At 55.4% G+C, this 25,953-nt stretch overlaps 1 protein-coding gene across 8 annotated transcripts in view; it reads right to left on the bottom strand.

The window, feature by feature from the left end:
- Positions 1–183: 183 nt before the first annotated feature.
- LOC122378819 (actin-binding LIM protein 2-like) overlaps positions 184–25,953 on the bottom strand; it is a 57,778-nt gene continuing 32,008 nt past the window's right edge. For 2 of the 8 annotated variants that reach the window (XM_043360340.1, XM_043360342.1), the window contains 13 exons: positions 25,260–25,386; positions 17,590–17,774; positions 17,129–17,271; positions 16,283–16,363; positions 15,521–15,716; positions 14,475–14,711; positions 13,298–13,401; positions 12,254–12,440; positions 11,322–11,441; positions 10,140–10,234; positions 8,491–8,560; positions 7,004–7,254; positions 184–1,420 (listed from right to left, as the gene is read on the bottom strand). In XM_043360340.1, the coding sequence (XP_043216275.1) occupies positions 1,307–1,420; positions 7,004–7,254; positions 8,491–8,560; positions 10,140–10,234; positions 11,322–11,441; positions 12,254–12,440; positions 13,298–13,401; positions 14,475–14,711; positions 15,521–15,716; positions 16,283–16,363; positions 17,129–17,271; positions 17,590–17,774; positions 25,260–25,386 (1,910 nt within the window). In that variant the 3' untranslated portion in view covers positions 184–1,306. Of the gene's footprint in view, positions 1,421–7,003; positions 7,255–8,490; positions 8,561–10,139; positions 10,404–11,321; positions 11,442–12,253; positions 12,441–13,297; positions 13,402–14,474; positions 14,712–15,520; positions 15,717–16,282; positions 16,364–17,128; positions 17,272–17,589; positions 17,775–25,259; positions 25,387–25,953 lie in introns of all 8 variants that reach the window. The other 6 variants (XM_043360339.1, XM_043360341.1, XM_043360343.1 and 3 more) reach the window with 4 other exon arrangements.

The following is a 25,953-nucleotide window of genomic DNA, read 5'->3' on the forward strand; positions in this document are numbered from 1 at the left end:
AAATTACTGAGCTTTAATGATTCTTCATGACAACAAATTTGTTTTACTCTTTGATGTCAAAGTTTGCCCTTGCTCACTTCGATTCGAAGTTCAAAGAAAATACACACGATCCATGACTCTTCTAGTCTCGAATACCTACATCCTTTCAGTCCACACCACGGTCACATCAGCACACACGGACCGTTAACGACCTGAGGCGTTTATTTTCTCTAAAGCAGAGCACAGTAACTAGCACGCTCTGAAGTGAAGGCTGTCCGTGACGGTCAGACGGGCGGCCGGCCCGGGCGCCCCTCCCGAGCGGGACGCGCCCGGACCGCCGCGCCGCCCGGCACTGGCTCCGACACGCAGAGACACAGACGGCGCGCCACGCGCCGTCAATTCGGATAGGGGAAGCGGGGCGGGCGAGTCGCCCGAGCTGCTGGAAGCTACCTTACGTGAAAACGGCCGCCGCCGGCCGCCAAAACAGTCATGGTATCCCGCTATATAGAAGCTCCATTCGTCAGAAAAACGCACTCTTCCGTTAGTCCGCATCTAAAGCCGAGTACACGCCACATCTAAATAATAAGGACCACTAGGCAGATGGTGACTAGACCGATAGCTTTGCTACGTATGGGTGCGGCTACGGACCGCAGCAGTCACAAAACAAAACACACACAAATGAACAGCGTCGGCGCGGCGCGCTATTGCAGAACCAGCTGCCGCCGCGCGCAGCACACCCGCGCGCCCTGTCAATGCCCAATAGACGGTCGGCCGGGCCGGTCGCTCGGCGGGAACCATTCCAGTCATCGCACAGTGTCGGAAAACCGAGTCCTGCCCGCACAGACACTCCACTCCGCAGACACTCCACCCGTCCGCACACAGCTGCACAAACTCACTCACTCCGCGGCCAGGAACTCCGGAACACACTCGGTACTCCACTCCGGAACTCCGGCCACCACTCACCACACCGACACTCGCGCCCGGCATCCGCTGCCGCGTGATAACTCCGCCCAGCTGCGGTGTTTCCTCACATTCCTTCCTCGCACTCGTCCGCGCCACCGCCGCATTCACCATGGTAACTGGGCCGCCCCTCAGCGGCTGTCCTGTACACGCACCATGCGGCCATGTCCCGTGTCCCGTGCGAACACCGTGTTCGGCAGTGTGCCGGGACACTCTGCAGTCCGCCGGTCAGGGCAGAGTCGCGGCGCGCGGCGGGCAGACTCACAGGTAGCGGTGCTCCAGCTGGCAGAGTGTGCTGTGTGCAGGGAGACGAAGCTCGGGGTGGTGGTATTATGCCGCTCAGTCGGCCGACAGCCGCTCAGCCCGCCTAGAAGAGCCGGCCGCGCTTCTTGAGGTCGTTCCGCCGCCACAGCGGCAGCCGATAGAAGTCGGCGCGCGACATGTGGAAAAACATCTCGAACTCGGCGTCCGAGAGGTGACGCTGTGGACAGACCCAGCGCACCCGCGTCAAACACAGCGCAGTAGCAGCGACATCACAGTACACTGGCGTCAAACACAGCGCAGTAGCACTGCACATATCACGGCACAGCGACCACAGCAGATGTACCGCACTCGGCACACAATGGAAAAATCGACCTGACCACAAGACTTATAAAATATTGCAAACAACACGTCAGCTTCCGCTTCTGGAAATGCACCACTTGCACGCTACACACCCAGCAAAAATCACACGAAAACGGTGAACGGTTGACTCAACGCCCCCACAACACTGTCCAGCCAGCTCAAGCAACATCAGCAATGGGCAGAAAACAGTCTCAATCCACCATGCGATTGCTTATGCCCCACAGAAAGAGGCAATTTAATTCAAATCTTTTACTAAATTAGTGAGCTACTAAATTAAATTAGTGTTTAACTGTTTACTTATGTCAATTGAACCCTGTCCATCACTCCGATAACTCCCCTACTGGTTGCTACCCCATACCTTCAGGTTGGCGCGGTCGGCCGGCCGCCGGTAGTTACCCCCCCCCCCCCCTGATTACAGTACGTACAGTCACCAGCAGTTGCTACCCATCACCCCCGGACGGCGGGGGAGCAAGCTACCACCGCCCCTGCGAGACTAGCGCCGCCATGCGCCAAGAAGTGGAAACACCACGTGACTGAGGCCACGTGAGGGCAGGGTCACGTGATGGAGGGGCGGAGCATAGTAGCTTTTGCGCCCGACACTAACTGAAATGCGGCGCTGTGATTGGGCGCCTTAGCATGAATGAAGCCCCGGCGCCAGAATCAGCCGTTCGCCTTATATTGAAAGTGAGCCTTTGCGTTTCACTGTTCTGTATTGGTTTGAGAGCCACGGCACCATACGAATTGTGAGCCCCTTTGAACGGGTCACCGCCCGAGGCACTGAGGCGACGGCTGTGCCGGGCAAAGTCTCGCCTGGTGGGAGAGGTGGGCCAGGGAAAGTGCGATCGAGTAGCCACTGGGACGTGGATTGGTATTATCCAACCTCGACAAACGATGTCAGCAGCCTCTTCTCGTGTCATAGACACTGTCTATGACACGAATTGCTAGACAGACAACGTGGGCAGTGCCCAATCAAAAGCTACTAAACGATCCAGTTAAGAAGTTGGCGAGGTAGCCAGACCAAATAAAAAGTTTTTAATTCGATTTTGGTTTACAAGTGACATACAAGCCCGCTGTGATGGACCAAAAAAAGGAGCTGAACAGTCCATACAACTTCAAAAAAGCTCAACGGTTTAAAACTTCAAAAATCAAATGTTAAAATTCAGCCCGCATGTTTAAACTCTGGTCCGGCGCTGGCAGGAAGCTTATATTGCCACTTGCGATTCCACTACGTTGTAATATAACCAAGAGTTCTGTGAGAGCAGCAACTGAAAGCCCCGTTGAGGGGGGGGGGGGGCGGCGCGAAACGGCCCCCTCTCTCCTTTTCAGTCGATATCTCCTAAAGTATAGCAAATGTCGCCACCAAACTTTCAAGACCCCTCCGGGCATCATTTTTACACCTTGTGACCAAATTTTTCCACAGCTCTTATGAAAGGTTAGTCACAAATGACGTCAGAGGGATGTCATGTTCTGTCATTTTCGACCCAATAAAAGGTTTAGCGGGAAGAGCTGTCACGCTTACAGTTTTGAAGATAACGAAAAATATTCAAGATCAAACAGTTGTAAAATAAACAGCGCTACCAAACTGCTAACTCTTATTTCCAAACAAAAATTGATTTTGACCATCAAAACAAAACTATAGAAGTATAACACCCCGAAAATACCAACAACTTTCAAAACTAAAACTGAAATATATGTTATAAAACTATCTGCTCTAGATATGCCAAACTTAAACTCGATAGCTCCATCTCTAGCAAAGTTATGGCAAAAAAAAAATCTCAAAATTTATTACGTAAAATTTTCAAATTCAATTTTAGCCGTCACAGAACACACAAAGCAAGCCAAAGGCCACCATTGGATTTCCTGTGATGAGCTGCATCGAATAGATACCCCTTTTATGCAAAATATCAACTTTGAAATTTGACCTTCTTTGACCTGACCATGACCTGACCTCCACCAGAATGTAATCTAAACTGGCCCCAATGGCCGTCAAGCTCACACCATTGAATTTTAAATGTAAAATTGGCCATAAAACATGCATCACACGACCCTAGCATAGTTGGGTTCATATTGTGACCCTTAGTGACCTGACCTCTGTGAACTGACCTGGCATCAATGACCTCTTTAGGCAACATATGTATTAGACAACCAACGTTCCATCGATGTTTTTCGATAACATGCGTTTTATTTGATGTGTTAACTGACTGTAACGCATTCCTTAGACTAAATCGGTGAAAAAATGCGACCTCTGACCTGACTTGTGACGTCATGGGTTGCACCTAGGTCAACGAAACCTGGTAACAAGATAGTTACCTGGTGGGGCTATCGAACGCTCTTTGAATGTTTAAAATCGGTCGGTAACTTTCCGAGATCTCAGGTGGAGGGCGAAACGGCTGCAACACCCGATCAGGTGGTAGGGTCCGCCAATAGCCCAAGAGGGCGCGGAATATTTATTCACTCATACAGTGTCATTTATATTGAGAACACCTTTCTCACGCCATGACATGGTCCTCTCGTAATAGAACGAGATGAGGAGTGTTTTCACGCCTCCTTATGCACGGCTCTAAGTGTCATTGAGCTATCAACTGTCAGCGGTTTTCGGACAATGAAGTTCTTAGTTCTTACTGAATCCAATTTTATTTCAAACGATTGTCACTGTGCTAGTTTTCTTCTTATACGTTTTTGAAAAACGCTGAAGAAGTCTTTGATAGACGAAACCAGTCCGCTTATTCTTTTTCTAATTGTTTTTTGAATATATCCGTAGACTACTGGCTCTTTACTACAAAATTTGAGAATGTTTGGTATTACTTTGGCCCGAACGATGTGCAGCTGAATTTTCCCTCTTGAATGATTATGGACAGCTCGCGCTCAACCTAAACTACCGACAAGCAGAAGAAAATCCGATACACGCCTACCTCAATCCTCTCACCTTATTCAACCGTTGAAACGTTGAAGGCATTTGTTCAGTCCGAGTCGCTATGTCGACCACCCGCGCCGTGCTGGGGGGGGGGGGGCGTTCTTACGCCCTTCCCCCTCAGGTTTTTTTCGCGAATATCTAAAAAAAACGGCGACGCGACGCGTAGCGTCATTCAAGGTCAGGTCACCAGGGCCTCGTTTCATAAAGCGAGTCCGTAACTTACGGTAGCTTTTGGTCTTTTATTGCAAGTGCATGTGAAGCGATGACGTTAGTTTGAATCGTTGAATTTATTTATCTTGCAAGCAAGAACAGAAGGGAGAAGGGGAAATAAATTTATCGCTTCACATGCACTTGTAATACAAGACAAAAAACCGGCGTAAGTTACGGACTCGCTTTATGAAACGAGGCCCTGGTAACGTCAAGTGACCTTACCTCAGAAAAAGAAAATTCGAAAGCTCGTTGTAGCTACACCGACTGAGCGATCACTTTAAAACTTTCCATGCTTGCTTAGGGTAACAGTAGGTATATATAAAATGGATACCTCGGTTTTTTATGTCTGTGACCTAAGGTCAGGTCAGTTTTGTTTGCGACTGCTCCATTAGGTATAAGTCAATGGGAGAAAATTGAAATGCGCCTCTTTTGGACGAATTTCGTTCTACACCCTCTCAAACATCGGTCCATAGGTAAACATGACACACTGAATCGGAAAATTGCACCTGTGACCCCTGTGTGTGCCCCTGAGGTCATTTGAGGACATGCTGGCGAAAAAAACGTTAAAAGAGCTATCGAATGCGCTTTTCCGCGGCGCTGTAGCTCTATTGGTTCCCGAGTTAGCCGTCGGGTGTTCGAAATCGTTGAAATCAAGAAAATTTGACCTTTGATGAACCCTGGTGACCTGACCTTTGCCCTGACCTTAAAATGACCGAGTGTTTTCCTCCTTATTTTTGACGCTCTTTCGATTGTCGCTTACCGCGTGTCGCTACGTGGCCCAGGAGCCGAGTTAGACGGAGGGGCGTAAAACGCCCCCCTCCCCCAGCACTCGATGGAAAGTTAATGCCACCAACACGGCGGCGCGGGTTAATTGTTATGTTAGCTAGCTCCTGTTGTAAGCTGTGGAGTCGTGGACCTGATCTTGAAGGAACTGGGCCTAACATTTTCATAGCAAACGTAAAAAAAAATGTTTAATAGGTTGTGCAAAAAATAGCATCTTTTATGAAACATTTGCGAAACCTTCAACATCATCCCCAGACCCCATTAGTGCCGAGCTCCCAACGACGACCATAAAAGCGTCCCCATCCCGTCATAGGCGGCGGAACGGGGAGGGCACCGGGGCACCGTGCCCCCTTTGATTTTGGCATTTCAACATTAGCCCAATGAGCGTTGCATGGAAATAATAGGACCAAAAGTCGGCAGTGCCCCCCCCCCCCTTAATTGAAGGTATTCCGCCGCTACTGCATCCGGTCAACGTGGGTTTATCACAAGGATGCTAAGATTTAATTTCCAATCCGAAGCTGTAATGATGGAAAGCAAATTTGCATACATGTGAAACAAGCTGACACAACTAAATATTTCCTCTCTCGCTCCCTCCCACTGATTTACCCATTGCCCTCTTTCTCATTTTACCCTCTCTGGTTTTCCTTTTCAGTTTTTTTTTTCTCTCTCTCTCTCTCTCTCTCTCTATCGCTCTCGCTCTCTCTCGCTCTCTCTCTCTGTCTTCGCTCTCCCTCTCTCTCTCTCTCTATTTCTCTCTCTCCCTCTCTCTCTCTTCCTCTCTCTTTCTCTCTCTTTCACTCTCTCTCTCTCTCTCTCTCTCTCTCTCTCTCTCTCTCTCTCTCTCTCTCTCTCTCTCTCTCTCTATTTCTCTCTCTTTCCTCACAATATTCTCGACTGTCACAGCGTTGTAGGACTTGTTTCAAGACAGGTCCAGGCGCTCCCCACTCCGCACGCCCCAGCCCACACGGCCCAACCGCTCAAACACCCTCCGGCGGATGACCTCTGACCTCGGCGACCTGACCCCAGCCGACCGATCGCGTCCCTCTCCACGCCTCCGCCCCGCTTCCCCCACTACAGCTGCGTAGTAATTGTAGCGTGTGCAAAGGTCACGTGACATTATTTACTTCTGCGGCTTGTTCGGCTGACAAGAGATGGCACTAGTGGTCTGTGGATCAGAGGCGGGGCTAGGTTCTACGACTTCTTGGGGCACACTTTAGGGCAGAAAAGAGGTTTTTTGGCTCCCCATCCCAAAATGCTTCGAATATACAAAAACAAGTTAGATATTCGAAAATCGGAGGACCAAACGGATCGTTTGACGTATCTTGCGCGACTGACAGTTGATCGGTCTTCAAACTACTGAACAAAAACGAGGTGATTAGTAGCAAGTGCTGGTGACTGTACCTCCAGGTTGGCGCGGTCGGCCGGCAGCCGGTAGTTTAGTTACCTCCCCACCCTGATTACAGACGTGCCTCCAGGTTGGCGCGGTCGGCGTCGGCCGGCAGCCGGTAGTTTAGTTACCCCCCCCCCCCGTACCTCCAGGTTGGCGCGATCGACGTCGGCCGGCAGCCGGTAGTTGGTGGTGACCAGCAGGTGCAGCGGGTACACCTTGCCCGGCTCCAGCGGCGGCCCCGTCTGCGACACGTTGGGCAGCGAGCGGCGCATCGGGCCGCCGGCAAACTGGTACTGGTAGGGCAGACGGTGGCCCGAGCGAGGCGTGTGCACGGACACCGACTCGGCCTGGTTCAGCGCGTTACGGTCCGCCTCCGTCAGAGAGCCGATCGAGACTGGCGAGAGACAGACATCAGATTAGGGACGGGAACTGAGGGGTTTGATAGCACATACTGGAGAGAAAGGAAGAGGGGTGAGATGATGGGGAGGAAGAGTGGGGTCAGATACTGGGTTACTTTGGTACGGGGAGAGGAGAAGGGATTAAGTACTGGGTCAGGCTGACAGTGAGAGAGGGAGAGAGGTTACATAGTGGGTCACTGGGGTCACTGCAATGCTGAGAAAAGAGGGGACTGACTAGTCACCCAGATATTTGAGAGGACAAAGGTAACGAGGGAAACAGGAAGGGAGGAAGATGGGGTCAGAGTTAAAATATTCTGAAGCAGATGAGAACGCATGTGAGACAAAGCATCCGACTAATTCTTTAAAAGTGATGCACCATGGAGCTTAATAACAACCTCCAAATCGAACAACACTGCTGAGTTTGGAAGATATGATCACCGTCGGAAAAACTTACGGCAATTATTTCCGAACACAGGTCACCAGCTACTGATAATAGGGAGCCATTTACCAGCGTCTATCAATAAATTGGAAAACGTCACGGATGTCTGGCTCCTAATTACAGGCAATTCGGGGACGTGTCTGAGCATCAGGATAACAGAAACTCATTATCAGGATAAAAAAGCGCCGCCACCCAAATGGGTACGAGTCACGGCCGTTCCCCGTCATAACAGTCCAACCCAACGTTGATCCGAACAAGGTTGGACCGAATGGTCCGTCCATTCGTCCGTCCGTCCGTCCGTCCGTCCGTCCGTCTGTGCTGTGCTGTGCTGTGCTGTGCTGTGTCTGTACTCACTGTCTGATCGGGCGCTGCAGAACTCTGTGCTGTGAGTCTTCTCCCCCAGACCCCCCGTCCGTCTGTCTGTCTGTCTGTACATGTACTCACTGTCTGACCGGGCGCTGCAGAACTCTGTGCTGTGAGTCTTCTCCCCCTCTGTCCGTCTGTCTGTGTCTGTCTGTCCTGTACTGTACTGTGCTGTGCTGTGCTGTGCTGTACTGTGCTGTGCTGTGCTGTGTGTGTACTTACTGTCTGACCGGGCGCTGCAGAACTCTGCTGTGAGTCTTCTCCCCCAGACCCCCCGTCCGTCTGTGCTGTGCTGTGCTGTGCTGTGCTGTGTGTACTACTACTCACTGTCTGACCGGGCGCTGCAGAACTCTGTGCTGTGAGTCTTCTCCCCCAGATCCCCCGTCCGTCTGTGCTGTGCTGTGCTGTGCTGTGCTGTGTGTGTACTCACTGTCTGACCGGGCGCTGCAGAACTCTGTGCTGTGAGTCTTCTCCCCCAGACCGCCGCCGTAGAAGTCACCCTGCGGTGCACACAGCAGTTGTCACAGGGGAAGTTGGGAGTAGCTCAGTGCAGAACACACAGGCTTAGGGCACTCACAAAAGGACAATTGTGAAACAAACGTTATGCAAAAATCAATCGTGAAGGGAGTCAAGACACGAACAGACAATAAACGATATAAAAACAATGATGCATAAAATAGTTAAATGAATATTTACATTGCAGACCGATAGAGCACTACTGGGCAGGGTACATCAGACCAGCGCGGCGGGAGGCTACGCAGCTGTCGCGCTGCAGCAGACCAAAACATCGAGCACCCGCAGATCAGCACTACCCCGGCACTAGCTCAGAGCGAAACAGCGGGAGACCAGCGGAGACCAGCAACCAAACATCGGCCGACCGAGAGACCACCGGGACCATTAGCAGGGACAGGCTGGAGCCGACGAGCCAACGAGTATAAATTATCGCGGGCGGTTCGGAGCCTAGCAGATAGCCCGTGAACGGAGTAGGCGAGTGGGAAGAAGGGCGTATACGTACCGAATTACTGCATTCTCGCCGTGAACACAACAAGGGAGTGGAGAGTTGCCGCCAAGCTACCGGATCCATCAATTTGGGAAACCACACCGAACCCATCAATTTGGGATTTAGGAACATAGCCGGCACTTAATCTGCAGTAGGTTTGATCGATGAAACAGAAAATGGAGGAGACTTGACCTCGTCTAGCTCTAATCCTAGCTAAATTGATAGGAAGCGATTATATCTAGCGATTGATGAAATGGTGCCTGTATCGGAATACTTAGCATCTCAGAAAACAAGTTCCCCTTTGAGGCCCCAGAATAGCGATTAGGTCTATCTAGCGATTTGGTCTTCTTTTGACCGACGGGTCACAATGAAGCATAGCTGTCAAACTGAGCCGATTATATTCTCATCACGGCCAGCCGTTCTGATGTGGTCTAATGGTGTCCCAAAAGAAATCAGTACCGCCCATCCCCGCCCTATCCCACCGGCTGAAGTCGTACTGGCGTTTGCACAGGACCCAACACCTCATTGTTTCACACCATTCAGCACGACCCGTACCACAAGAACAAAGCATTCGCCCAGCCGCGACCTGTCATCGTCCCAGTCCTTCTGTTATGCCCTGATCCAGACTTCTCTATAGAAGAGAAGTCTGTGCCTGATCGGATTAACAGTCACACAAGAGGCCTTTCACCATCTGTGCTGGTCCCCCATCCCCGAACGATCGGAACACACCCAGGGAGCCAGGGGGTACCGACACGTCCTGTCGATAAACGACCACTGATAGGTGGGTAAGCGGAGCGTCCATGAACAATACGGAAAGGAGCAAAAATGCAGGCGACGAGACAAACTACATGGCAAAAAGAAAACGAATAAAAAAGGAAAGAGTGAGGAACTTGAGGAAGTCCGACAAAACGAAAATAAGAACAGCGAGCAGCCAGGACAAAGCCAGCCAACAAAACAGCCGGCCTGGAGGACGCAGCCAGCCGGCCTGATCCCTACAGAGCCCGACAACTGAACAGTCAGCCAGCCCTAGGTAGACAGACAGTGACAGAGACGGCGCCCTGCGGCGTGTCGTCACTCACACCGCCGGCCAGTCCGATGCCGGGCCGGCCCAGCAGCGTCTGGGAGCGAGTCTGCAGGCCGCCGGCGCGCGGCGTCTGCTGCGCCGAGCCGGGTGCTGTGGAGACGGAGGAGCGTCACACGGGGCGCCGGCCGGGCGGCGCGGCGCGCGGCGGCGGTACTCACATAGAAGCCGCCACTGGTAGCCGGGCGGGTACCCGCGTACGGCAGCGTGCTGGACTTCATCCCGTAGCCGGGCCGCGGAGCCGACATTGACGAGCGCGTGACTGTAACGGAGGGACGGCACGGCCGCCGTACACGTGAACCGGCCTCCGGGCGACCCAGGGTGGACAGCCAGCGGTCTGAACTGAGCTTTACCGAGCGGGGACAACTGAACAGACACAGAGCTTACAGCACAGCCAAGGGGTAAACAGAACAGAGCACGGCGCTTACAGCAACAGCCACGGGTAAACTCAATGAATATGGCCCAGCAAATATAATGCGAACAATTACCATCTATATCGCTTTACAAACCAACTAGCATGGCAACTGAGAAGCAAATCGCTGCGTTCGCATAACGTAGCCATAATGTAGGGCTTGGAAGGCAGACAAGAAACGTTGCAGCAATGCGGCCCAAAGCATAGAACATAGGCGGACGGAACAGATAAACGCCTGAGCCAGACAATCAAGAGGGCGGGGTCAAAATGTATTGTCGATAAATCGACAAAGGACTGGCCCAATTAATTGACTTTCAACTTACCTTTTAAATTTATGATGAACTTTGGAGCTACCTTTTCGAGACAGTTTGATGTCTCAATGTTTCCCTAGCGAACTCATGTGCAATAAAATAATACTGTCCTTTCGACACGTTCCGAATAAATCGGTTTAAAATCAAAGCAGCAGCTCCACATGAAAAACTTGTCATGGCCAAATCGGACTTAACACTGTTCAGTAAGACACTACCCAAACGTGGCGTGCCTAACGTCTGTTGTTGGGCACTGCCCGTAACCTACCCTTAATTCACACTACACTTCCCTGACATTGCGTGGCCTGGCCCTCCCTGACTGCCTTCCGTAATTACTATATTAATTCATCACCGCCCGATCGACACCTCCCCTAGCCACTACTTTGGTTTGCCCGGGTGAGAGCCAGAGCTGGTCTCCCCAACTCACTTCTGTAGTTTGGTACTACGCCGTTCTACTCACTTCTGTAGTTTGGCACTGCGCCGTAGGCTCGGCCCGGCAGTGATGAGCGGTACGGTCCGCCCCGTTCGAACTCTTCCTCCAGCTCCCAGGGCCGAACGTGATCGGCGTCCCGCGACGGAGCTGCGCAGGGCGAGGTCACAGGTCAGGCACAGGTCAGAGGCCGGTCAGAGGTCACACACGGGTCACGGGACAGGCACAACTCAAAGGTCACTCGTGGGTCAGAGGTTCGACGTGTGGCGTCATCAGCAGCGGAGCTTAGAGTGGCACGAATCTACCGCATTATGGCTGATACTATCGGCAAGGCAGCACTAGCAGTCTCCAGAGGTTTCCATTAATCTGAATTGACGACTATTGCTGTCAGTTCAAGTTTACAAATGACCTTTAAGAGAGTTCCGTCCAGTGAAAGGAACACGTTATCAAGTACCACATTACACATAGACAGTGCAGAGTTGGCCCGGGCGAGGACTGAGCGGCGGGACCGGGCCAGGAGTCGCACCTGTCTGTCGGAGAGAGGAGAGCAGCGCCAGAGGCGGCGGGTCGGGGCAGGGCCGGCTCCAGAAGTGGGTGACTGGAACCACAGTGGGTCGGTCGGCCGGCCGGCCGGGGCGCCACACCAGCCAGAGCCGGCGGTGGCCTGATGGTAGGAGAGGACAGGATAGGGCAGGAGGTGGGTGGATCAGACATGGGAGGACAGGACAGGGTAGGACAGGACAGTACACATAAGACAGGACAGTGTCAGAGACCTTGCACTGCACTACCATACGCCGGCATCCAACAGGAAGGCTTCAGCAATACCGAGGAAGGGAAAGGTCACACCAGTCATTTATCTTACTTATACTACCATCTGTCCGTTCAGTTGCACAACTAGCGCAATCAATACGTCCCACCCCGGACAGCCCCGCCCTCCAGACACCCCGCCCCGGGCGACTCACATGCATAGATGGGCGACTCGTAGCGCATCCGGTAGGGCAGCTCGTGGTCGGCGTTGGGCGCGCGCGACGCGTTCCGAGGGTCCACGTTGGCGCGCTTCCACTGCTGCAGTTTCTCACGCTCGCGGACCTGCTCCAGGAACACCTTGCCGATTCCGCTGGCGATCTTGTTCAGCTCGGCCTCCTCCCGCTGCCGGTGGGAAGGGGAGAAACGCAGGTCAGACATTTGGGGCAGATACAGTGACAGAGGGTGGAGTCGTTCAAGTAAGCGTCGAAGAACATAAAACTCATTTTGTCATTTTGTCATTTTGGCCGGGATAAAATAATACAAGCCAAGTTACTAAGCTACCGAAACACATTATACGCTAAGAGACTCGTAAATGACAAACGTACCTAACAAGGAGGGAGAATCGAAGAAAATCAAGGCCTGATTTCTATCATCAATATTCCCAACATCTCTCCACAAAAAGAACGAAAAGTCACACACTGCGACACTCTGCTTTCAATCACGACTAACTGGGACTCTGCCACACAGTGACCCACATAGCGCAGCCGTAAGATGAAAATAAAGGGGCGCGGATAATGCCTACCAGCACTGGGATCACTGGGATGAGGTTACCACCCGCGGACCGGCCCGTCGGCTCATGACGTGGGTAATCCACCCGCTGACCCAGCGAACTGCCGAACAGGAGCCGACGGCCGGCCGGCGGCACCCAGAGCCGATCCTCTCTGGGTTTACCGCCGGCCACCGAGCAGGGCGGTGCGCTAAACCGGGTCCGTAGCGCCAGCGGCAGCGCTCACAGCTGGTTAAACGAGGGCGGTGACCCCACTCTGGGTAGGCCGGATTGAGCCGGGGTTTAGCGCCCACTTATAACGTGGAATGTAAAGGACTAAGTGCGGCGAGTGAACTGGGAGCTGGGAGTCGAGCTACTCATGAAGTAGGGCGACCCTGCCGACAGTACTGTCGAACCCTTTAACAGCTGACAGTGTGATAACGCACGTCCCTACGGTACCGGCTGTGGACGACCACTGCTGGCCGGTACTGACCTTCAGTTTGGGGTCGACCTGCTGGTCGGCCTCGTTGGCGGCGTCCAGCTCGTCCAGGTCCGCCTCGTGCAGACTGGACTTGTCCGACAGCCGCCGCCGCCGCTCTGGAAACACAAGTGATGACACAAGGTCAGCGAGCGGGTACTGCCGCCGACACTTCAAACAGACCTAGATACCTGCGGCGGGCGTGCTGTCATTCATCATCTACTCAAGCTTGACTGTTCACACGTGACACGGCAGCCATCAAGCTGTACACCCGGGGCCACGCACACTTGCGAAACCGCACACGCATATTAGCACGCGCCGTTCCCTGTTGATTGCTGTCATATACACGCATATTTGCGCAAATATTCAGTCGCCGTGTCGCCGATTGTATGCTCACATAGCGCAGGCCGGACGCGCCTTCGACTGTTATTACGTCACCGGGCGCCGGCAGGCCATTCAAACTGTGCCGGCGCCGGCGCCCCCACTGAGTGTTTATTGTTGTACGTAGTGCGGTCGGAAATAGAGACGAAACGGACGGAGGGGCGGAGGGATGGACGGACGGAGGGGCGGACGGCGGCCACACCATCAGCACGAATGCTGATGGTGTGTGGTGAACTAGATTTGGAGACCAGGGAACTTGGGAGACTGGGAGATAGGGGTCGGTGTAAGCTGCTCAGCGCTGGTCGGAGTCGGCACTCAATACTCACCGGAGCCAGTGTGCACTGGGGTGTACGGGCAAGACAGACTGGTCGGTGTGGGGGTCGGCGTAGTGCTACTACCTGTAAGGGTCGACGCAGGGATAGGTGTAGGACGTAGGTGTGCTCGTTAGTCACCGTTATCGGGTGTGCGGGTATAAGGCGTAGGTCGATACTGACCGGGGTCAGTGTAGGGGTAATGGCAGGGGTAGTTGTAGGCGTAGGTGCACTCGTTACTGACCAGGGTCGGTGTAGGGGTAGGACGGCGCCGGGGTTGGTGTAGGGGCAAGGTAGGGGTAGTGGTCGGTGTAGAGGTACTCGTTAACTCACCGGGATCGGTGTAGGGGTAGGAGGGCGCCGGTGTAGGTGTGTAGCGCCGGTGTAGGTGTGTAGCGCCGGTGTAGGTGTGTAGCGCCGGTGTAGGTGTGTAGCGCCGGTGTAGGTGTGTAGCGCCTGTGTAGGTGTGTAGCGCCGGTGTAGGTGTGCTCATTACTAACCGGGGTCGGTGTAGGGGTAGGAGGGCGCCGGGAAGTCGTCCCGCTCGATCTTGGCCTGCTCGTTGGCCGACGGCTTCTTGGCGTCCGGGTAGTGGCTCAGCTCGATGGGCTCCTCGTTGTTCATATAGGGAGAGCGTGGCCGAGGCGTCTCCGACTCCATCTGGTTGACGAGCGCCTGCATACCGGACCGAGAGCCCGGACGGCCGAATACCATCCGGCGGCCCGACGAGCCGGCACCTACCGGGGGACGCAGATAGACAGAGGGCACAGACACAGAAACACCATACGACGGCCGGAGGGGCCGGCACCTAAAGGAACACAGACAGACAGAGGGTCAGACAGGTAATCCGGTCCAGTCAAAGACCATACGGCGACCCGAGGAGCCCGCACCTACCAAGGATACATTCAGACAGTCAGTCAGACACAGAGTCGGGTCGACCGAACATCATACAGTCCCGCTCTACACCAGCCTTTTCAAACAAAAAGCCAAGTGCCAAACTAAAAAAGAGCACGCCAGTTCCACTTCCGTGTTCCCTTCACCACACCCACACCATTCACGACCCAGCCCGACGGCGCTTTTCGACGGCACTCGGACACAAGGTTAAGCCCACTTGGTACATCAAACGACTCATCTGCATAAACTGCGTGAAGGTCGGCCGGCGCTAACGACGTCAGAGCAGCACAATATGCCAGTCACGCGGCGTGGAACAGAGGCAGGACCGGGCCCGGACAGACGGACAGACAGAGAGCTGCGTGTCACTGGTGCGGGGGGGGATGTGGAGTGGGGGAGGAGCAGGGTTTCCAACGGAAAGAGCAGTCTTACTGCCTTTCCGTAACGCCAAGGACACTAGCATTTAGTGAGGTGAAATCGGAGAGGAGAGATGCTGAGTGGTAGCTACCGGGTGCTGAACGATACTGTCTCTGATGATAGAGCAGATATGTCTGATATAACTGCGGGAGAGCGTACACCGATCTAAGGACTAGCCACACCTGTCTGTATCTCAGTCCGTCCGTCTCTCTCGCTCTCCGCCCTCTGCGGCGCTCACCGCTGGGCGGCCGGTGGAAGTGCGGGCTCTTGGGCGGCTTGTCGTACGGCTCGATGGGCCGGCGCAGGTAGCCCATGGTCGGCCCGTCGGCCAGGTAGCTCTGGGTGTAGATGCGCGTCACGTCCACCGGAGTGGTCATGTTGCTGCGGTACTCGCGGAGCAGCAGGCCAGGACTGGCTGACCGGTACCCAGAGTACTGGCGGTACAGAAGGATGCAGTCAGGCTAGACTCGGGCACGCACGGGTACAGTCAGGTCAGACGGAGTACTGGGTGAGTATACAAAAACAAAGTCGTATATACATCAACCCTTAGACATCAGTCTGGCGGACCATATATTTAAGTGATCAAACGGTTACTTGATCACGAGACTCGAGGGTGAATTGAGTTTACAGAGTACCACAGCTGGTGAGTTACGGTACCTTTATCGTCATCCAGAGTTGTAACGTGACAAACCGCTCTGTACTCTACCGTCACAACATCTCAACAACAGACGTCTGTGACAATACACAATGACAGACACAATGACATAAACCGTGAACCATGGCCAGACCATATCCGACCAACAACAACGGATGGGCATGGGTCAACAGCAAACCTGGCCATATCTTCTGCGTAGATCAGAGGTCTGCAGTACTGTTTTCCACACCTCCATATCACGGTGCGAGGAGGGGCATGTCTCATTAACCAAGGCTATGATGTGGGTCCTCGCCGGCTGCCGAGCCATCAGGACCTGAGTAGGCCTGCGCCCGAGCCGGTACTTACCCTGGAGAAGCTGCGATACGGGCTGGCGATGCCGCACGAGCCGCTCACGGACGGTGTGCGCGACCGGGAACGGAACGAAAACTGCAACACAGCGGGCGGAACGTGCTAGGAGCGCGGCGGACCGGGCCGGGCCGGGCAGCGCCGGGCCGAGCAGCGCCGCGCAGAGGGAGACACGCAGGCCAGCAAACTCCGGGGCACAAAACATACTGCACAAGACAGCGCCGGCGGGGCATTCAAACTGAGAAAAATGCACACGTTCGCAGGGCAAAGCTCAACGGCAAAGCGGCTCTCAAAGATGCTGCCATGATGCTGCGCTGAAATTACGAAATCTATAAAAATAAATAGGTTTACAACAAAAATATTCAAAAATAAAACAAACAGATCAGTGAAGCATATATCACAGGGTCAGCATGCAACATGCCAGTGGCCAAAAGTCACGTCCCTCAAACCGAGATATGGCAGGACCGCAGCCGAGAGGGCATCGACAACGGTAGTCGTCTACACCTAGCGGGCACACCGCCCGCATTACCACTGCCGCGGTGCACGGGGTTTGCTCGGGTGCGCTTACCTTCAAATCCGGGCGTCATTGCAAACTGCGACTTATTTTGCAGTAGGCTTTCATATTGTGCTTCAGGCTACAGTTAAATGGGCCTCAAAATCAGCTATTATGGTCGCCTTGATAACCTGCGTCTCGCTGGCCGGTCGCCATAGTTACTTGTGTCACGCTGGCAGTGGTGGACAGCCGGTCCAGCTCCGCGCTCCGGTCGGCAGTTGCTATGGTTACCTGCGTCTCGCTGGCGGTAGTAGACAGCCGGTCCAGCTACGCGCTCCGGTTACTATGGTTACCTGCGTCTCGCTGGCGGTGGTGGAGAGCCGGTCGAGCTCGGCGCTCCGGTCGGCGGCGCTCTCGTCCCCGTCGTGCTGTCCGTTGATGATGACGCCGTTCTCGGTCGGGCCGGGCCCGCAGCGGGGGTGCCAGATGGCCGCGCCTGCCGCGGGTCACACCCGGGTCACACACAGGCAGAGGGAGCCGCACACACGGGCCGCTACGGACCCCGCACCGACACACAGGACTCGTGAGGGGAAACAGACATTATTGAACCCCTCGGATACACCAGCTAACCCTGCTTACCACACGTCTCTTAGCTTTATCCCTAGCCGACCTAACTCAAGTCATATTATTTCGAACGCGCACATCGACCATCATTTCGACTCACTGCTCACGTTCCAGCCTCAATAGTCACACTACCCTTATAGTTAAACACCCCTCCCGAGCGCCCGCTGTCCGGCTGCCGCCATACACGCACCTTGGAGGTACATCTCCTCGCCGTCGCCGAAGGGGTCGCCGCACTTGGTGCACCTGGCGCAGGTGGGGTGGAAGTGATGGTTGTCGCCGGCCTGCAGCACCTTGCCGCTGATGTAGCGCTGGCAGTAGGCACACTTGACCCCATACTCTGCCTGGTAGTGCTTCTCGCAGAACGGCTTGCCGTCTCTGGGAAACACGAACGGGCCAGGGTGGTCACTGCGGGCAGTTACTGCGGCGGAGGACATGGGCTTACAAAAGCAAGCACGATTTCATTCTCCTGCTCAGGAATAGTTACATTGCTACCATCCTGACATATTCGGATAGGAATAGTATTTATCTATTCATTCAGCGTCTTCAACCATGAAAGTGCGACCGATGCGATACTATCGAAGCAACGCCTCAGTCCATGTTGACCAAATTATCGCCACACCACTGAAACATTGCGAACCATCACAACATATTGCAGAGACACACGAGCATGTCAACCATTGCAACTGACGGCCTTCACAGCCCATTTACCTCCTCCCAAAATATTCCATGAAAAGACTGCAGCCTGACAATGTATTACGGGCAGAGAGTTGCTGAACAACAGATGGTCGGGGGAATGTCCCATTTGATAAAATCACGAGACAGACAGCGCGGAAACGCGTCGGTAAATATGCCAGTCAGGCACTTATGCGAGTCAAGTACGCTGGTCAATTAACCGCTCTACTCGTATCGCGTGCACTGAAAGGCCCTCAATTGATGTGTAAGGCCGCATCGAAATTATCTGCAGCGATAATTCTAAAAAAGAGGAATCGCTTTTCACAATCAGTCGAAGCCGAGTTTATCACGCTGCTCGGAGTTTGTCACGAGCCGGGACCCGCGTGCTCCTGTGGTGGATAGCGGATTCTCCACCCCCCCCCCCCTCCACCGACGATTCGTCAGCATGGCGCGTCCATCAGACCCCCCTCCCCCCGGAAAACTGCCAACGTCAACAGAAGACCCGCCCGCCGGCCGGCCGCTTCCACTCCGCGTCTCTGCCACTCAGCCGCCGTCAACACGGGGACAGAATCGCAGCCGAGACGCATCCGCTGTCTTCCTCCTGCTGTCTATTCTTGAACACGCGGAGGGTGCAAATACGCCGACCGCTCAGCTGTTCCGCCGGCCGACAGTAGAGTATCGGGCCGATAGGACAGCTGTGCGCCGGCAAACAGTAGAGTGTCGGGCCGACAGAAGTCTGTGTCGGGCCGACAGCCGGTTAGCCCGGAGATTCGTCCAGCTGTCGGGACCGGCCGGCCCGGGCGGCGGCGCAGTGCTCCTGTCGGCTGCCACTCGGTTGCAGCGCCGGCGATGGCGGGCGGATTGTAAATCCCGGCCGGGATGCCGCGCGGCGCTGGAGCGGCCGTGGTGACGCGGCGGCGCGCCTCCAGAGACGGTGACATCACCGGCCGCCGCCCCCGCAAATAGCCGGACACCGCGCCGCCGTCCACCGGCCGGCAGACTCGGAATAAATACGGCCGGCGCTGCGGCGCCACCGAGGGCCCCGCGAGGGGCGACACTCGCAGCCGGCCACTACAAACACAGTCGGTCCAGAGACACTTCAGATCGCTGACACACGGCCACTGGGACACTTCCAGATCGCTGACACACAGCCACTAAAACCGCAGCACCCAGATAATCAGCGGGACACTAAGTTACTTCAAATCCCTGACGTGTAGATTTGCAATACATCCAGACGAATCTACGATATCCAAGTCGGATTCCTGGCATACGGATGGATCAAGAATCTATCGGACCCTCGCGTTGGACGGGCCTAAACCTTTGGTATGACGTCAGAGACACAGGCTGCTTCCCTGCTAACGGACGGGTATCGAAAGACGACAGTATACTACACACCAGCGCTGATAACAGTCGACTGACGGCAATCGTCGAGTACCCACTTCACTCAGCGGCAGATAGAACACCGATAGAACAGGGTAAATCGAGCCAAAGGTTTCGACTCCCGATATACCTTTCGATTCTTGGGAAATATCATCTGATATCACCCTCCCATTCTTCGCATCTCTTTTACGATATTTACCCATGACGTTTACCTGACCATCTTTGAAGCGAGCACGGTCAGTCCGTACCAAGGCTGATACCCAGGCGCCCACCCCAGCCCGTGCTCCTCACATTTGCGCCTCGGCTCAGACCACTCCCGATCAGCACAACATTCCATCTCGTCCCGCCGCGGTCAGCCGGATCGTGTCTGACCGAGGAGCGGCCCGGTCGTGACGGAGGGGCCTGGCCTGGCCGGGCGGCTGGGGAGGGGAGAGACGGCCGGCGGGCAGGTACCAAAGGTCAGCCGCGCCCGCCGGTGACTCACGGCGCCCCCCCCCCCCCCCCCGACAGCCGCCGCCGCGCCGTCCCTCCGCGGACGGACGCCTCTGCCGATCATAATGCGCCGTCACGCGGCAGCAGCCCGGTCAAGGCAGCGACCAGCCACGTCCTCGGCACGCCAGATCGCCGCGCCGCGCCGCCAATACCAGCTCAGATCGGCTCCATACGGACCGGAGAGAGCGGGCTATCCCGTCACCCCCGCTGACACGACAGCGGCGTCCGGCGGCGCGACATCGCGCGGCCCGCAGCGGCTCGCTGTCCGTAACCGTCCCGCGCCGGCTCGGCCCCGATCTGCACCGACCTGGTCCGTGCTAATGCATATATCGCGCCGTGGGAGCTGGCAGGGTCAGTCCCACGATCAGAGACCCATCAGAGGGTGCCATTAACACGTCATCCGCTCCGGTCCAGACTGGCCCGGCGACAGACCACACCAGGGACCGCCCGCCGGCGTCCGCCCACCAGTGTATATTTAACAACGGACCGATCAATGGTCGCTGTTGCGGAGAGCGCCGGTGCCAGCCGCCCGGGAGCGGCCCACATCCCAGCTGTGAATTCTGCACGGCAACTGATCGAATCAATGTACTGCACCAGTGGCAACATATACCTCCGCGCCGCCCGGTCACCGCTCACCGGTCGATCTCTACCATGGGGGTCTGTCCAGAGTCTGTCACCTGTCACCCAGCCAGACACAGTCGGTTTAAAAGGGCCGTTTGGACGGAGTCAGAAGGCACGTGACGCAGCCATCTGGCGTCCTCCAGCCGCTCGGCGCCACTCAGGTATGAGCGATGGGACAGCCGGCCAGCTCCGTGACGCCGTGAGGGGGCCGTGAGGAGGGCCCCGGTCTCAGTTTGGCCGCTGCTGCGCGGGCTCCCAGGTCCCACTGCCAGCACTGTCAACATGACACGTATGACGCAGCTCAGCCGACCAGAGGGGCAATTAACACAGATTAAACGAGACTAGCAATGGAGGAAGTGCAAGCATCACCCAACGTACCGACTCAAATGAATGCCTGTAAATTTATTCTTGAACTCCCCGAGGCGCAGGAGCACGAAGTGCATCAAACCAACAGCACTACCACGCAAATTCAGGCCCACATAAACAACGTGTCTAGACATGGAATCCAGTCAGTCGTTCTGGCGGCGCCGGTTAGCGAGGCCGGGGGCCGGGGCGGCAGCAGCCGACAGGACGTGCCTAACAAGCCCTCCGTCTGGCGGGCCGGCGTGTGCCGCACTGGGGCCGCCATGAGCGCGTGTCGACCGCCAGCTGACGGCGGCGGCACACATCCGGTCGACGGGAGACGGAGACGGCGTCAACGACCAACCAGCGACGGAGGGGGAGGGGGGGAGGTACAACACGCCAGATTGGTACAACTACAACTAACGAGACTGGACGAGTCCGTGAATCTCCAAACTAGATATGGATCTCCTGATGTTCACGACGTCATGAAAAGAAAACAGTACATAGATCCAGGTAGATAACAGATCCCATGTCAAAACCTTGTATCTCTAAATCAATGAATCTCACGAAGAGGTTCAAAGTTCAAACCCAGATCTTCCATAGCAACATTTAACAGTTTCCACTCCAGACGTTATTATGCATCTGCCGAGGATCCCGTGGATCCATTAATACAACTTCCCACGATTAATGCTGACAAGTCGGCGTTGGCTGTTCCTGGTCGGTCATTCTCAGACGGCGTGATCCGGTCTCACCCCGCCCCACTGCGCGGAGGGGGCGGGATGCGGTGGGCAGACCGGCTGTCCCGCTCTCAGCTGATGGATGGTCGTCAAACAGTCCTGGTGGCGGCGGCGGCCGGGTGGCTGCCACAAGGCCGCTCGCCGGGTCAGCCGTGCTGCCACACCGTTACACCGGCCCGCACAGTGGGGAGGCCCGCGGCCCGCGCCGACCACAGGGGTCGGCCGGCTGACACGGCGTGACGGGCTACCGGCTGACTGACGAACAGATACACGGACCGAGAGACGGGTCAATAATAACGGACGGTTAGACGGACCGGCGGAAGGATGACAAATTCCAGACAGATGTGTGCAGGGACTCCGCACTTAGGAACGAATGATGAGCGAAGGGTTTACTGAAGTAGGGAAACCACCAGCCAGCAGCGGGAGGACTGACGCGCTACTCGATCCTCTCCGGGGTGACTGACAGCCTGTCCCGGCGACTGTGAGTATGATTGAGTGCGCGAATCTCGGAGTAGTTGCCGGACCAGGTCACGGACGACCGGTCCCTCGCCGAGCTCCGGTACGGGAGCCGGAGTCCACCGCCGGCGGACCCGGCGGCCGACCAAACGAGCCAGGCCGCCACAGAACTCACCACCTCGAGAGAGAATCAACCACCACCAGTCACGCCAGCCAAACATAGCACGCGAGCTGATGGGTTCTTCTCGGCCGGACTGAGGTAGAATGACTGCTAATGAATCTATTTCCCTCAGCTTATCTCCAGTTTACGACACCATGAAAACAGATGAGATGAGGTCAGCCATGAAAGCAAGAAACCCATCGTGGCAGTACGTCGGCCAAACCGTAAGAAACCAGAGACTATCGGAAAAGCTACCTCAGTAAGGGAATACCTGCAGCAAAGCGCCGTTACCCGCTGCGTGACATGCCTCGCACGGCGCGGCGCGGCGTGACGTGACAGCCGTCCGTGACTCGTGACGAGAAGTTCGTGACGAGTCCGTGATGCGGTACGGACAGACAGCACGCATCGGGGGCCGGTCACAGCCCTGTGCATTCTACGTAGTTGATGACTCCATTGCATCTTTACCGTACCAGACAGGTGCAGTGTTTGCTTTCCATCGTGGCAACTAAAGACACCATCTCTCAACCGTGACAGTTGAGCCAGCGAATTCAAGTGAGACAGGTAACAGGACGTCCCTCTGCCGTGACGAGTATCACCACTGATCCTCCACTGAGGCAGTTGACAGTTCAGTCCTCTGCCACGACAGGTGACACCAGTGATCCTCTCCTGAGACAAGTGACAGTGCGGCCCTCTGATGTGACAGATGGCACAAGTGATCGTCCACTGATTCAGGTGACAGCAGCTCCCTCGTGCCGCCGCTAACAGCATACTGACAGGTTACATCAGGTTACATCAGACACCAATCAATTATCGTATCACGCGATAATGGGTAGCCTAGTTACGGTAACAAACACTGGATCTTTACACCAGCCACGGAACGGATACATTATACGGCATTACGTCATGCATTATGCTGCACCGCACCATGAATTCAATTACCACTATGTGAGCTATTCGCATGACGTCATCATAGAGCCTGAGTAAACTCTGAATACTCTGAACTCCGAGGCTGCAGTAGTCGACCACATGGCACATATAGTCAAATATGGGCATACCTACTCGTCATATATGTATTGATATTCATCTATCATTGACATCTTCTAGGGCATTCGGACCGCTATATTTGTCCTTCGCACTCGCAGCCCGACACAAAGTGAGAGACATGACGACACCCACTTGGCCGCTTCGCTCGCGGTCTGGCAGTCTCGGGTCCTAATCCGACCCCTCCCCCTCCCTCCACACACACAGAGTGCTCGGTAACCGTACCGGACTGTGGAGGCAGGGTGTCTCTGAATAAAGGATGCGCCACCGCGGTGTGTGGCGGGGCCGTGAAACGAACCGCCGCGGCCAGCCGCCACCACCGAGCCCCGAACATTGATCCTGCCCGGTAGGCGGCAGGTACCGGCTACATATACAGCCCGTGCGGGACCGGGCGATCCCCAGAGCGAGCACAGCCGGAACACGTGAGCTGACCGGAGCACAGACGGAACACGGGAGCGGACCACAGCACAGCCGGAACACGTGAGCGGACCAGAGCACAGCCGGAACACGTGAGCTGACCGGAGCACAGCCGGAACAAGTTACCTGACCAGAGCACAGCCGGAACACGGGAGCGGACCACAGCACAACCGGCACACGGGAGCGGACCAGAGCACAGCCGGAACAACACGGGAGCGGACCGGAGCACAGCCGGAACACGGGAGCGGACCGGAGCACAGCCGGAACACGTGAGCGGTGGTAATGGGGGTAAATGTGGCAGAAATGGGCGAGGGATAAGTTGGGTGAGCAGGAGGGACAGCATGAACACCGCACCAAAGAGGGATGAGCCGCTCATCGGCGGGAGATTGCCAGCTGCCATCAGTAGTTCGCAAATCGTCATAAACAGACGAGACCAATGTGAAATAGGCTAAAACGGCCGTCTCTAAATTGTTGACATGCCACTGAACCCCGATCATCAAACAAGCATACGTGAAGCTATCTTCAGCTGGGCAGCTAGACTTTGGCACGAAACAGATCTTGAAAGAGATAAAACATCGGCTGTAGCCAAATACGGACTCAGTCAGAGTGAAACCCGCACTATCAAAGGACACCGGGCGACGAAAGGACGCCCGCATAGTCTGGAAATGCGCAGAAGCTGGAAACATTTCAAATGTCACGGCCGGCGTCTTCCTTATTGCTATTATTACCCCTCCAAAAAGGTAATAAGTGTCGACTGCCAGCAGTCGACAGCTTGGCAGGAACTTCTCGAAATTCACGACATAATGCTCCCGTGAAGTGCCCTTATTAAGTCTCCCTGTACGTTCCACCGCTCATGGGAGCGGTCTGTACCATATGAAGGTTTCGTGAGGTCATATTGGGCTATGTGTCTGGCCGCACGCTGTGCTGATGTGGCAGCCGAGTGAGCCGACGACCCACTCTGCACGGCTACAGGACAGCTGACGACTGCAGCATACCGCCCATCGTCCCTTCTGCCGGAGCGTGGGAGCAGCCCGTCTGCCCGGCGGCTCCCGTCTCTCAGCGGGAGTCTCGTCAAACAACGCGCGGCTCTGCCGGACTCGTGCAATAGAGACGCACTACAAACGGCGTGATAGCGACTCTACGAAGATGTGAGAAGGAAAGGAAAATACAGGGGTAGGGAGGCAGTCGGGTGTTCCACGACCCTTCCGCTTGTGTTGTGCTTGAATGCCGATCATGTGACCACGTTGATAGTAATTCCCAGCGTAGTATCTCTCAAACGTACTCCGCTAGTATCGGGAGCGGCGCACCGTCAGATTACCACTAATACACCCGTAAAACCACATTCAAGTGTTGTAAATCTCACCACAAACGCCCTCAGCTGGCCACTGCGGCCTGCCAGTCTAATCCAGCTCTCCTCTGCCGTCTGACCCCGGTCCGGCTGAGCATCCCCTGGGCTACCGACCGAGACTGCCATCACTCCCATTATGTAGCAGGCCAGGAGCCATGCAGATTACATATCATCGCCCGGCTGTGAGGACTCACCTGGTCATGTACTCCCCGTGCAGCAGCGCCTGGCACGTGGTACACTTGAAGCACCATATGTGCCACGGTTTGTCGAGCGCGATCAGCGCCTGGGATTCGGTCAGGTCCTGCTGACAGCCAGAGCACTCTGCGGGACGCGGCAGAGGTCAGGTCAGGTCAGGTCAGAACAGGTCACACAAGATGTAAAAACGTGGTGCAATGTAACATTACACATGGCAGGCGACAATGCCTGGCACACATTTCGGCTGACAGGATTGATTAGTTAGTCACGCACTCGTCCGGATAAGTGGATAAACATGGTGAAGAGCTGCCCCAGTGGCGACTCTGTTCGCAACTGGGCTGTTCATCTGCATATCGGCTCTGTTCTCGGCTTTGATCAACACTCGAACAACATCCAGAACAGAGCCGAGCACATTATCAATTCATATGTCTACAGGTAGCCACCTCAAACGAGCACCAATACACCGATCCCGGCCGCCCCTCTCTGTCTCCAGCGCAGTCACCGGGCCACATTCACCTGACTGCCACCCGCGGGCGGTCCATTGTTGGTCCGCTGGCCGGTCATCACTCGCCACCTAATCAGCTAATGTGGGGTCAGCGCGCAGCGGGGTCAGCCGGCCGTCCCCAGCGGCCAACTCGGTGCGGCTGCAGAGAGCCAAGCAGGACAGGGGATGGAGGAAAAGGGAGAAAGAGG

The sequence above is a fragment of the Amphibalanus amphitrite genome, unplaced genomic scaffold (assembly GCF_019059575.1).
Source record: "Amphibalanus amphitrite isolate SeventyFive unplaced genomic scaffold, NRLGWU_Aamphi_draft 000065F_arrow, whole genome shotgun sequence".
Classification (NCBI taxonomy): domain Eukaryota; kingdom Metazoa; phylum Arthropoda; class Thecostraca; order Balanomorpha; family Balanidae; genus Amphibalanus; species Amphibalanus amphitrite.